Genomic DNA, 13670 nt, shown 5'->3' with positions numbered 1-13670 from the left:
CCATTTCTAATTATTTCTTTCATTTTTAATTCTTTCTCTTTTTGTCTTTCTTCCTTTTCTAATTTTTCCTGTCTTTCTTCCATTTGTAATTCTAGTTTCTTAAGCTCCAAATTTGACTGCATTTCTAATTCTAATTTTCTGAGTTCAAAGGAATACTCAGGCTCATAATCTTTCAAGGTGGATTCCTCAAATTAGCCTAAATTAACTAAATGTTTTGCAATATTGTACTGTATTTCCCTCTTGTTAAAATGTCCTCTCTGTTACCAAACTACGACTCCCAGAGTGTTTCAGTAGTTGATGAATGAAGCTTCAATGCAAAATACACCTGATTTTGTAAGAAATATATGATCATTTCAGAGCATTTCAAAAGTTTGCTTCTATGGATTGCAGAATACAGTATGCTAATGTTTTCCCTTTATTTCATATTCCAGGTTTTCCATAATGGCATGTTGCTGGGCACAGTCTCCAGATGATAGACCAAAGTTCACTCATCTTACAACAATTTTGAATGACTTCCATAGAGCTCTTGGTATTTACATTTGAGCCAACAGTGAAGCCTTATGGTAGCCAACAATAGTAGCTGAATATTTTGTACCGCTGCAGAACCAGCGTCACATTCAAGATGCATGGTTGGGATGCAGGGCTTGAAGTGATTCAGAAATGTCTGTAAGAACAAACTTAAATTAAGCATAATGAAATTTTTCCAGTACTTTGCAATTATTGGCAAAAGGTAAATTGAAAGTATTTCTATGGATCAAACCTTACATTCCTTTCACCGATGGTATTTATGCATGAATCTTTTGGTCTGAAGAGACCATCAATCAAACAATGGAAAGATTGTGGAAAAAAATATGGACATTTTTGATGTATTTTTTTTTCCATTATAAATCTTTACCTTTTCATACACAGTTATTGTTTTGGTGAACTTTGTTGTATTACAAAGAGACTGGCAACAATGTCTGCATTACTTGTTGCATAGACAAGGCCAGCAGATTGAGTAGTATACGCTGAGATCCTTAACTTTTCTATTTTAAACAACATAAGTTGAGACAATTCTCTCTTGCTTTTGTGTGATCTATAGGAACAATTCCTCGTTCCAATCAACTCTAATGCTCACTTTTTGATAGTTACCTTGAATTTATTCAACTCAATTTTTGCCTGATATATGTGATAACAGGATACTTATAGGGTAACAAGACCTGTATCTTTTATTAGCTCCGCTGTCAGTGTCGCAGAGCTTATAAGATAGGTTGATTTTCCGTCGTCGTCCGTTGTCGTCGTTGTCCGTCATTGTCCGTCAACAATTGCCTTCTCCTCTGAAACCGCAAGTCCAATTGCTTTGAAATTTTATACACAGTTCACTTTTGGTGACCTCACTTAAGTTTGTTCAAATCGTGGTAAAATTTGCATATTTGTATTTTTGGGCATTTTTTGGTGTTTTTGGTAGAAAAATCTTCTCTGAAATCGCTTGTCCGATTGCTTTGAAATTTGATATGCAGTTTACTTAGGGTGACTTCTGTTAGATTTGTTCAAATCACGGTGAAATTTGGATATTTGTATTTTTAAGGCAATTTTTGTCATTTTTGGTAAAAAAATCTTTAAAAATCTTCTTCTTCAAAACTACCAGTCAGATAGCTTTGATATTGGGTACATAGGTCCCTAGGGATGATCTATTTCAGATTTGTTCAAATTGTGCAGAAATATGCAAATTTGTATTTTGGGGCAATTTTTGCCATTTTTGGTCAAAAATTGTGTATTTCCAAAATTACTCATCTGATAGCTTTGAAATTTGTTATACAGGTTCCTACAGATCACCTTAATGATATTTATTGAATTTCTGAAGAAATCTGTTATTTTGTATTTTTGGGGCAATTTTTGCCATTTTTGGTCAAAAAATGTGTGTTTCCAAAACTACTCATCTGATAGCTTTGCAATTTGGTATACAGGTTTCTACAGATGAGGTAAGTAATATATATTGAATTTCTGATGAAATCTGTAATTTTGTATTTTTGGGGCCATTTTTGGTAAAAAAATGTGTATTTCCAAAACTACTCATATGATAGCTTTGAAATTTGGTATACAGGTTTCTCTAGATGAACTAAATTTGATCTTTTGAAATGATGATGAAATCTGCAATTTTTATTTTTGTTGCAATTGTTGCCATTTTTGGTCAGAAAATTTTATTCTCAAAAAACTACTCATCAGATAGCTTTGGTTGACATGTTCTTAGGGATGATCCGATGTGATATATTCAAAGTATGATGAAATCTTCAATTGTGTATTTTTGCAGCTAATTTTAGCCACTTTTTTCTGGCCACTGCATTAAGCTATCAAAGATTTCCACCTACTTCATCATCATGCGTCAAAATAGTTATTCTCTTCATAAACACAGCGGAGCTATATCGGCCACTAGGTCGCTTGATTATATTTGTCAGGATATATATTTATTTATATGTGACTGAATGATATTATCTTTATGAAAATTGAGTAAGTACGTTTTCACAGGTATCCAAATGAGCACAAAGAATATGAAAGTGGTCACAAATTAAAAGAAATCTGGAACTGCAGGTTATACTGCTTTGATATTTTGTATGTAAAGGGGGAGTGTCATTGCTCTGAAAGTCTATTTGTGTGTCAGTTTTTCTGGCCATCTGTTAGTCTGTAGACCAATGTTTTAGAGCTCTTAACTCAAAAACTACTCAAAAATATGTGACAAGTGCTAGCCATAGTAAATGTATAGATGGTTATCTAGTATCAAGTGAGTCTTGTACCTTGCATAATTAACAAAATAACAAGAAATGAAAATTTACAAGACTTAGTGAATATTTTCTGGGAGGATTTAAAATTTGGTATATATGTTCATAGTATTGCCCTATTAATTCATATTTAAAAATGACACAAACTTTATACATTTGGATCTTTTATAATTTTTCTCATTCATAATATTTCTTTTCATACCAATATACTTCAAATTGGATCATTACATAGGGGTTATCTGACTCAGATTTGCTCAAATTATGATAAAACTTGTATACCAGTATTTTCAGGCAACATTTACCGTTTTGGTCAAGCAAATCATTTTTCTTGACAGTTGAGCCATGGTTAAATGCTAGTACTCAGGCAAAGTGCGTCACCAATGATGTACACGACCAGCAGTTACAGCTGACACTGATGTATGCAATGATCACCAGTTGGACTCTCCCATAAAAAAATAATCTACAGCATGTTCTTAAATTTGCTGCTGATTTGCAAATTTGTCCCATTTTCATTGGTATTCCCGTTATTGGCAAACCAACCCACATCTGTTATCTGAATGATCTGAAATATCACAATACAACTTTGTCTTCAGCTTGATCACTTGTCTTCATTAGCTCTGCTGTCAGCGATGTGGAACTTATCGAATAGGTGGATGTGTATCGTCGTCCAGCATCCAAAGTTTCGTCTTCAAAACAGCTAAGTCTGCTTCCTTTAATGTATGGAGTACAGGTCCTATGTGATGACCTTAATCAGATTTGGTAAAATTGTGTTGAATATGCAAATTTGTATTTTTTTTCAGACTAATATTGCTTTTTTTGGCAAAAGTCATCTCCTTTGTAACTGCTGATCTGACAGTTTTTAATATTCGGTATACAGGTCCATTAGAATGACCTTATTCAGATTTGATCTAGTATGATGAAATATGCAAATTTGTATTTTTTGACCAAACATTGGCCAAACATTTTTCCACCATGAGGGCTTCTCTAATGGCTTTATATATTTGGTATAATAGAACTCTGTAGGGATTATCTAAATTTGATATCTTGAAATTATGGTGGAATCTGCAATTTTGCATTTTTTGGCATTTTTTGCCAAAAAAAATCTGTTTCTGAGAAATTATTGAATCAAATAAGTGTGATATTTGGTAGATATGTTACTAGGAATGATCTTCATGTAATATGTTCAAACTCTGATGAATTCTTTAATTATTATGTTTGTGACTATTTTTGCCGATTTTGGTCAGACCGTCCTGAAGTGAGCGGCACTTCGGCTTGCTTTGTTTACATTCTCCTGTTTTGCCTGTTGTAATCCTGCTTGTGAATGGTGAGTGTTTGTAGGAAGACCAAGTGTTTGTCTGAAAGCTGAGTTTGTAACACTCACTGATCGGGGCCACTATTTGTCATTTTGGATCACAGATCTTTTCTCTGAAACCAACAATTACATTCTTCATCAACACATTTGTCTCAAATAGTTATTCTCTGCACACCACATCAGAGCTCTTCCAGCCATTTGGTTGCTTGTTTGGTCTAAAATCTACTGAAAAACTGTTTGCTGGCTTTATTTGTAGTGTCAAAGGATGTCCTCATTCAAAGTTCTTAAATCATGGTCAATATTTTTTAACCAAATCTTTAACTTAAACCTACTTGTCAAATTCCCGAAGATGTTAGTTGTAGGTTTTTTGAGATGTTATGATGCAATCTTATCCAAATTGCAAATAAATCAACAGTATCAGTGTGACATCAGAGATTTTGTGCCTATTGAATGCCAGGCTCCTTTGTCAAACCTCTTTATGTATGAAATTAAGACCAAAGATATATGCTACAACATATTTCTTTTATGTATAAAATTAACAATATCAAATTTGAACAAATGCTGAGTGATGCTGCATTTCATATTTTATCAAAAACAATTTGAGACTGCACAGATGTCACATATTTTGGTAAAATTGCTTAAAATGCCAAACAGGAAGTTGAATGCATGTTATTATCTCAGAGAGGTGAATTACATTCTAATTTAAAGCAGAGCATTAAATGGTTTCATGGAACAATAATTGGAATACACATATTGGCCACTGCAAATATGAAACATTGCTTCATTTGCATAATGTTCTTTGTTATTCAACAGTAACAGACCCAACTTAACATTCTGGTAAAAGAGATTGACCTCAAAGTCTGAGCACTGGTACAGAATACCAACATGCTTCAAACCACAAGCATAGTGCATCATTCATGGAAAGAGACTTCTTCATGTATAATATATCTGATAAGTTCATGTCTAATAAAAACTGCACATTGTCACAACTTTAAAATTCACATTAACATGATGTGTAAGGGAGCCGTCATTATTTATGGCCTGGGGGGGGGTCGGAGGAATCTGAGGGGGTCAGTCAAAAAATCGAAAGCTACAGAGGGGTTGCTCAAAAGTGGAGAACAAGAAGGGGGGGTTACTCAATTTTGTTGATATGTACTGAAGCATTTAGTGAAGTTATTAATTAATACAACAATAATAGTAAAGAACAGCAATATGTATGCTTGAGATATGTATGTTCATACCCGGTATATGTACACACACACACACACACACACACCAGGGTTTGCTCTGGCTACTCAAGCTGATTAGCCTTTTTGGCTAATACAGTGTGAACACAAGTAGCCAGATTTTTCTTTTGAGAGGTGAGGTCAAGGGTCACACACATTCATCTCGAAGGGTCAAAGGTGATATCATTAAATACTCAAGAGTAATGATAACCAAATATTTCAGGTCTGCCACTTTCTCATCATCATATGTATCCTCAGTGATGCTTTAATAGTTCAATAAAAAGAATGCTTCGTATCAAAACTCATGCATGACTATTGAACACCACTTGAACTTTCAAACGTCATCCAAAGAAATTGTGAAGTACAAAAAAATACAGAAAAGAGTAACATCCTCAAGATCTTCATGAACGTGGCATGGCATGCCATGATCACACTGATATTGATACACGTCCGTGCATGGCCAAAAGACAGCAAAACTCAGTAACAATTTCCAAGCTAAGTAAACAGTGTTTTACAAAGCTGTTTTAAATCAAACTGGTTTGCACAATCCCTCGATATAGAAGTGACATTTTGGTGACATTTCAGCTTGAATCATACCTTGAGATAAAATATAAACTTGAAACAAAGACATCATGTGTGCTGCCATTCACGTTCAAGAGCATGGTGTGAACCCGTGAACTGGCATGTGCATTGGCTGCACGTAAAAGCAACTCTACTTTCCAAGATCAAACGGTCCATGTCTTGTTAAAACAACAGCACAGCAGTGAAAATTGTAATGGTCACCGGTGAAACCGCTCTTCACAGATGAAAGGATGATCGCTGAAAACAACTGAAATTGCATGTTTAGACGTGGACTATGACAACCTCCCGGGAAAACAGGACAGCGTGAACGTGAACAATGGCGGACGTAACTAGAGTGGGACTATTCTATTTAAGTAACGGGGGACATTTCGGAGGGGCACAAGTACATGTATTGGGTATACCACAGGGGACTCGTGCTTGTTGTTTATTTGTGTCTGTTTGTTTATGTGTATGTGTTTGTGTTTGATTATTTGTTATTTTTAATAAAATAACAGCGAAAAGCTGTTTTGTTAATATTTGTCAATAAAGAGCAGTTTACTTATCTGTTTGTTTATTTATTTGTTTGTTTGTTTGTTTGTTTGTTGATACGTATTTCCGATGGTTAGGGTTAGGGTTAGGCTTAAGTTAGGGTTAGGGTTAGGGTTAGGGTTAGGCTTAAGTTCGGGTTAGGGTTAGGCTTAAGTTAGGGTTAGGGTTAGGGTTAGGCTTATTCACTCCCTCTATATATTGAGACAAGGGGAGCAACTGGGATTCCAACATCTGTATTTTCAAGTCAAGAAAAACACACCAAATGAATGCCGGACAATTGAAATATTGGGTTTGTGGCAGCATCATGTCCTGTACTTACCACACCTATCCTTTAATTCGATGGAAAGGGCAAAAATCGGCGATATTTAGCATCTTCCTCCTTTGATTCGTACAGTTTGTACGGCAAAACGTAAGTGTCACACTTTGGCGGGTTAGTATGTCAGACAAATTCAAATCGGACCAATCAGGCAGCTTGTTAGACTCACAGCAGTATACGCGAACGCCAGTTCTCAAGCGACTATACCACAGCAAGATGCAGTCGTGCCTGTGACTAATACGTGTTCGCAGATATCGAGAATGCAACAAAAAAGTCGTTGATTCACTGTTCATGACAACGGATCATACTTTAAAATAATAAAGTAACCATTAAAAGATGTAAAAACAATGGGAAACTCGAGTTCCCTTGACAGCAACGTAAGGAAAATGACACGTTTTTCCAGTACTTTCTTGATTCTTTGACCCTGCTCACCCCGTCGCCTAAATAGAATAGTCTCACACACGTCTGCCATGGTTTATTTTCATTGACGGCCACGATGTCTGTTTTCATGTGAACATGCAGTTGCTTTTGTTTGAAGCAATTATCCTTTCATTTGTGAAGCTTTTTTTCCTGGTGACTATTACAATCACTGCTATGTTGTTGTTTTCACAAGATGTATACGGTTTGATACAGGAATATTGAGTTGCCTTTCCGTGTAGGCAATATGCATGCCGTGCCAGTTCACATACACTCAGATCAGCAGCATACATGTACATAGCCCTGCGTACGATGCTGTGTGTTCCGCTACAGCTAATAGCCCCGCTGTGGTGAGCGGGGCTATTAGCTGTAGCGGAACACACAGCATCGTACGCAGGGCTAACATGTACATGACGTCTTTGTTTCAAGTTTGGGGTTTTTTCGACGTTGAAATTTACCAAAATGTCACTTCTGTATTCAGAGATTGTGTAATTAATACCTTTGGATAAAGTTGATTTGGAAAGCGATAGACACATCCAGAGGAGTTGAAAAAAATCGTGCATAAAATTAGCACAAGTTAAGCGACCGTGGCAGAAAAAAATGGGATGCTCGAGCCCCTCCACAGTTTTTACCACCGTTCAGTGTTGCCGAATCGGGGGCTTATAGTATACTCGGACGAGTACAGTATTGTTCGTAGTTGGAAGGTTACTGCCCGTAGTTTACTTTCGATAGCTAGAAAACTATTAGAATTGAACCAATACCAAGAACAACTTTTCCAGCCACGGAAATTCAACCGTGGCGTGGCGACGGTCTCTCTGTATTTGTTTACTTCCGGGTTTACGCTCATGTTTTTTTTCCATTTAATAGGCTCGTATATCTCACGAACTGATTGGAAATGAGTGCGTTTCGCACAGATGTATAGTTTAAGTACTCTAGTGGAACCTTTTTCTCATAAGACCAAAGTGAATGTGCGGCATACAAAGTTGTCGACGATTCGTAAAGGGAAAATGAACATGGCAAAATGCGCCACAGTAAAATCATCCTGGTTCGAGCCCCACAACGGTAACGTCTCCGGTTCGGGCCAAGGCAGGGCTAACAAGCTATCTGATTGGTCCGATTTGAATTTCACTGACGTACTAACCCGCCAAAGTGTGACACTTACGTTTTGCCGTACAAACTGTACGAATCAAAGGAGAAAGATGCTAAATATCGCCGATTTTTGCTCTGTCCATCGAATTAAAGGATAGGTGTGATAAGTACAGGACATGATGCTGCCACAAACCCAATATTTCAATTGTCTGGCATTTATTTGGTGTGTTTTTCTTGACATGAAAATACAGATGTTGGAATCCCAGTTGCTCCCCTTGTCTCAATATATAGAGGGAGTGAATAAGCCTAACCCTAACCCTAATCCTAACTTAAGCCTAACCCTAACCCTAACCCTAACCCTAACTTAAGCCTAACCCTAACCCTAACCATCGGAAATACGTATCAACAAACAAACAAACAAATAAATAAATAAACAAACAAATAAACAAATAAACTGCTCTTTATTGACAAATATTAACAAAACAGCTTTTCGCTGTTATTTTATTAAAAATACAAATAAACAAACACAAACATACACACAAACAAACAGACACAAATAAACAACAAGCCCGTGTACCCTGTGGGTATACGTGCCATTTTGCTCACGATACTATCACCGGAACTTCGATGTCCCATTAGCTTCTTTTATCTCAAAAGTAATTTTACCAACTTGTACGACCCATTATACTCTGAAAACAGTGGCAGGGCTTATACTTAGATGAGTACGATAGTACTATGGCGGAAGACTTCCCGAGAAGTAAAACAAAACACCGCAATGCAACAGAACATCGTAGAACAAAGTGACCGAACGTACAAATTTTGAGTCGCCAGTCTGGCGATTGTTCTGACCGTCTGAGTCGCCAATGAGTGAATCAATTCGCCATTTTGCCGTCTGGCGAGCGGTAGCGCGAACACTGACACACACACAATATTATATATATACCGTATATATATATATATATATATATATATATATATATATATATATATATATATATGATAATACAGGTGGTTTCAAATATAAACTAAAATCTCATTATACTATATGTTTCACGTTATTGTGATCTTCAGATGAGAATGATCAGCTATTCGACGTGTCAAGCCTTATGTTAGAGGCTAGTACTGAGTACATTTTTTAGTATTTCCTGAGGTTCCTGATTAAAGATTGATATACTTGCCTGATCATTCATGAGAAACGTCTGCTTTCTATATTCTACATTCTATAGGTTACCGATTGGGGAAAATGTGTAAAGCAAGCTAATTCTGATTCTATAAAGTTTAAAACTCAGTGGAATGCCTGACAACAAACCCATCTTTTATTGCAGGGAAAGAATAATAAATAATAAATGTGAATAAATGTATGTCTGTCACTATACTTCGTTTTCAAAAAATGTAATCTGCATTGAAATCAGTGAAATGGAATATAAGTTTTGGAATACTGTCTCAGATTTCTTTTCCTTTGAGTTTTTTATACAAAAAAAAATTTGAAAAATATACTCCCCAAGTGCCACCAAATAACACCATTTTAATCTCTTTTTTTCAAAAGCTTCAACAGCAGGAAGGGGGACACCCCCTCCTGACCTTCCCCATTGCACCGTTGCTTGTGGTGCTTTTGCACCACATCTACGCCCTCTTATTAAAAAAATACTACAGAGAACACTCCCTGTCATTCATCAAAGCACTTGATACAGACCTTTACATCATCCCCTGTCACAGCAATGGAACCTCTTTCCGACACAGACTTGTACCACAGGGTTTAATCAGGGTCTGTACAGGGCCTGTCGCAGCAGCAATCCATTTTACTGTATAGATACTTAACTTTCCCAATTTTATTTTTGGAGGGGGGTCACTCAAAATTTCTGTAGCAGAGAGGGGGGTTACTCAAACATGTCATGGTGGGGGGGGGGGGTTACTCGAAATTTTGGAGTTTCTAAAGCAATTCCTCCAACCCCCCTAGGCCGTAAATAATGACGGCTCCCTAAGCATTGATCCTTGAATGAACCTCATCTTCATTTAACTTTATCATACTTAATACATGTATACAATTTTACCATGTTTAGATTATCAAATGGCTGTTAAAGGGATATAGTCGTCGGAACTGCGTGTGCCAGTTTCTTGTTTACAAACAATGTATTTCATGCACGATATCAAGATGCACCTCATCATCATAGCTGCAACATTTAAGTTATACGATGATAGATCATTACAGACATGTTTTAAAGCGCAGTGGTCGTCGCGCTGCGCATCCTCCTGAGGGGGTCCCCCTCTGTTGTAAATAAATCCAAGAACGCCGCACATGTTACGGGTTGATTGTAATGTTTGCGATATTGCCGCTTGTTAAAATGGCGGCTGATCTGTCACACGCATACCAACTATCCAATTGTAACACGCAATAAAAGATCAATTAATCTAAGTTAAATATCTGCTGAATATTGAACAATGATTGCACGCTGGATTGAGATCACATTTGCTCATGATTTTCTTGAATCAGTTGAATGGGGCTCGGCTACTGTTATCGCTCGAGCCATAGAGCTAGACGTACGCATGTATACGCCAACAGACTATCAACGACCGGGCTCTAGTTTTCGACATCGCTAGCAAGGACGAGAGCTTTCATTTCAAGAGGCCCGACAGGAGTACAAAGACAACAACCTAAACTACAGAAATCTACAGCTCGCAGAGCAATGCCCGCTGCAGCAAGAAGCATCTCTGCATCTGTTCCGTTCTGTGGTCTGTATGAACGTCCGTGTCAAACCGGGTATTAGCCCTGCGTACGATGCTGTGTGTTCCGCTACAGCTAATCGCCCGCTGTGGTGAGCGGGGCGATTAGCTGTAGCGGAACACACAGCATCGTACGCAGGGCTAACCGGGTATATGACGTGCTACACTCGGCTGTGGAGAATCCAACTCAACTACAAAGTTTACCCCGTTTGGGGGTGCAAACGAGAATTCCGAGTACAGGTATCAAGTCAAGCGAAGGACCTTTCATAGCTATTCTTGTTATGTGGGGGTTATCTCACTTGAATGAGGATTCAGACCTACCCTTCAATCAGGAGGTACAACAACGAAGTTTGCCCAGCACCGGTAGGCCTACACCAGCTAGCGGTTGGATCACTGCCATGACCGTGCACAGGACTGGGGCACAGGATCTCTCGATACGTCTATGCACGGTGTAGCCGTGCAATTTTCCTGCCAAATGCCGCGAAAACCCGCTCGATTTGTCTATTGTTTCCTGTCATTTTACTATTTCTTACCACTTAATACTAGGAGAAGTATGGTGATCAACAGTTGGTTGTGGTGATCAACAGTTGGTTGTGGGCCAAGTCGTAGCGGGCCGGTACGTTGTGGGACCGGATTCTCTATATCCGTGTACGTCAACGCGGTGACCGTCTCCCAACAACATCTCCCGTGTCCTGCTCTGGCTTGCCGATCATGGTCTTGAGTGTAATTTTTAGCTACTATAGACTATAGTCTATAGAAGCTATTGGGATGGGTATCCGTCCGGCGTCCGTCGTCAGTCTGTATGTATGTATGTATGTATGTATGTATGTATGTATGTATGTCCGTTTGTGAGGCGTCCGTCCACTCAAATATCTTGAGAACCGCAGTACTTACTGATTTGATATTTGTTGTGTAGATGAAAAATATGATTTTGAGAAACTATTTTTTTTAATTTTTTGATATTGTTGAAAATAGGCAAATTAATGCCAAAAAAGGTGTTTTTGGTAAAAAATCTTCTTCTTCATAACCGCTGGTCAGACAGCTTTGTTATTTGGTATACAGGTCCCTAGGGATAACCCAACTTAGATTTGTTGAAATTGTGATGAAATATGCAAATGTGTATATTTAAGGAATTTTTTTGTCATTTTGGTCAAAATTTGACTTACATTGTATGTAATTCTTGTACTGTATAAACCCTATCAATTCACCCAGAAAAAAATAATTTATATGATTTTAAATAATTGAATTTTAGTGTGGAATTATCAGAACGTTCAACTTTTTTTGACAGTTCATAGTGAAATGCTTACCATCTTGGAGGATTAAAAGATGTAAAGGCAACTTTCCTGAATCCCAGCTTTGATATATTCTGAACCACCATTTATGTTATCTAAAAGAAATTGCTCATAATAGTTTGTCAGGATAGGGTGGTCAAATAAATAGAGATAGAGAAAGTTCTAATTTCCATTTATGGTTGACTTGGTAAGGATAAAATAAGATTACTTTTTGAGGAAAAAAATAGAGTGGTCAATTAAAAGAGTGGTCAAAGTGATAGGGTTTTTATGGTAAAGCTGTGCTGTAAGATTCCTCATGTGCTATTTATAGCAATTATGCAATCTGTGTAAACAGTGCAATGAAAGACTTAGTGTAACATGATTCCTTATAATGCTTTTGATGACCTTGAACTTCTTAAGTTACAAACATTTGTCTCTTCAGTGTGCTTTCTCTGAGTACGTACAGTCTCAACTTATTCAACAGAACTTACTTACAATGTTAATTTCAAAGTTAAAATGTGCTTGGTTAATAGGATGAAAATACAGATATAGATAACCAGCTGAAGATTCTTTATAAACTGACAGATATGCTGTTTTATTATGACGTAAATCTTGATTTAAGCAAGTCTTGTTTACTTTAATTAGAATGTAATTAACTCTTGCTATTATAGACTAATAATATAGTCTGATGAAATATGCAAATCTGTATTTTTACGGAATTTTTTTCTATTTTTGGTCAGGCCATCCTGAAATGAGCTATCAAAGATATCCACCTTCTTCATCAATACATGTGTCACAAAAGGTTATACTCTACATAACACAGCAGAGCTCTGTCAACTGTTGAGTCGCTTGTTTTTTCAAAACCGCTGGTCAGACAGCTTTAATATTTGGTTTACATGTCCTTAGGATGACCTTAGTGAGATAATTTCATACAGTCAGGAAATACTTAATTTTGTATCCATGTCTATAGTAGCTTCAGGGACTTTGGCCCTATGTTTGTGTTAGGCATTGTGCTTGTTGCTGGTCTCCATATATAGGCAATGTTGATCATTTTAGTTATGTATTTTCACTGTACTGTACATAGCATTGTGTACAACCAACGTGATCGCGCGCGATCAAACCTTTTTGTTCACTGTGTCTGCGTGCAGTAAACTCAGCGACATAATGTGCTGAGTGTAGTGTCCCAATGTTCGTAGCCTTACATGAGTTTATAGATAGAAATGCACCACTGAAGTTTGTTTCCGATCTTAATATTTTACTATTGCATGATGTTTAGTCTTACAAAGGCCTTAACAAAGTGGGGGACTGCTCCCATCTCACTCCTATTGAAGTTTAGAAGACTTATGTTTACAAAAATTTATGTTTATCAACAAAAAAATCACGCACGCACAGCACGACGACCACTGCGCTTTAACTTTCACCAATCACCATTGAGCCTTGGATACATTGTTG

General features: G+C 37.2%; 1 protein-coding gene across 1 annotated transcript in view; it reads left to right on the top strand.

Annotated features, from left to right (window-relative positions):
- Positions 1–5595, top strand: part of LOC139118317 (tyrosine-protein kinase RYK-like) — a 202722-nt gene extending 197127 nt beyond the window's left edge. Inside the window, exon 14 of the mRNA XM_070681571.1 lies at positions 432–5595. Within this exon, the coding sequence (XP_070537672.1) occupies positions 432–543 (112 nt within the window). The 3' untranslated portion in view covers positions 544–5595. The remainder of the gene's footprint in view (positions 1–431) is intronic.
- Positions 5596–13670: the final 8075 nt, after the last annotated feature.

This window comes from Ptychodera flava, chromosome 19, assembly GCF_041260155.1.
Source record: "Ptychodera flava strain L36383 chromosome 19, AS_Pfla_20210202, whole genome shotgun sequence".
In the NCBI taxonomy this organism is placed as follows: Eukaryota; Metazoa; Hemichordata; class Enteropneusta; family Ptychoderidae; genus Ptychodera; species Ptychodera flava.
The sequence above is the reverse complement of the archived record's forward strand: the minus strand, read 5'-3'. Positions and strand labels throughout refer to the sequence as shown.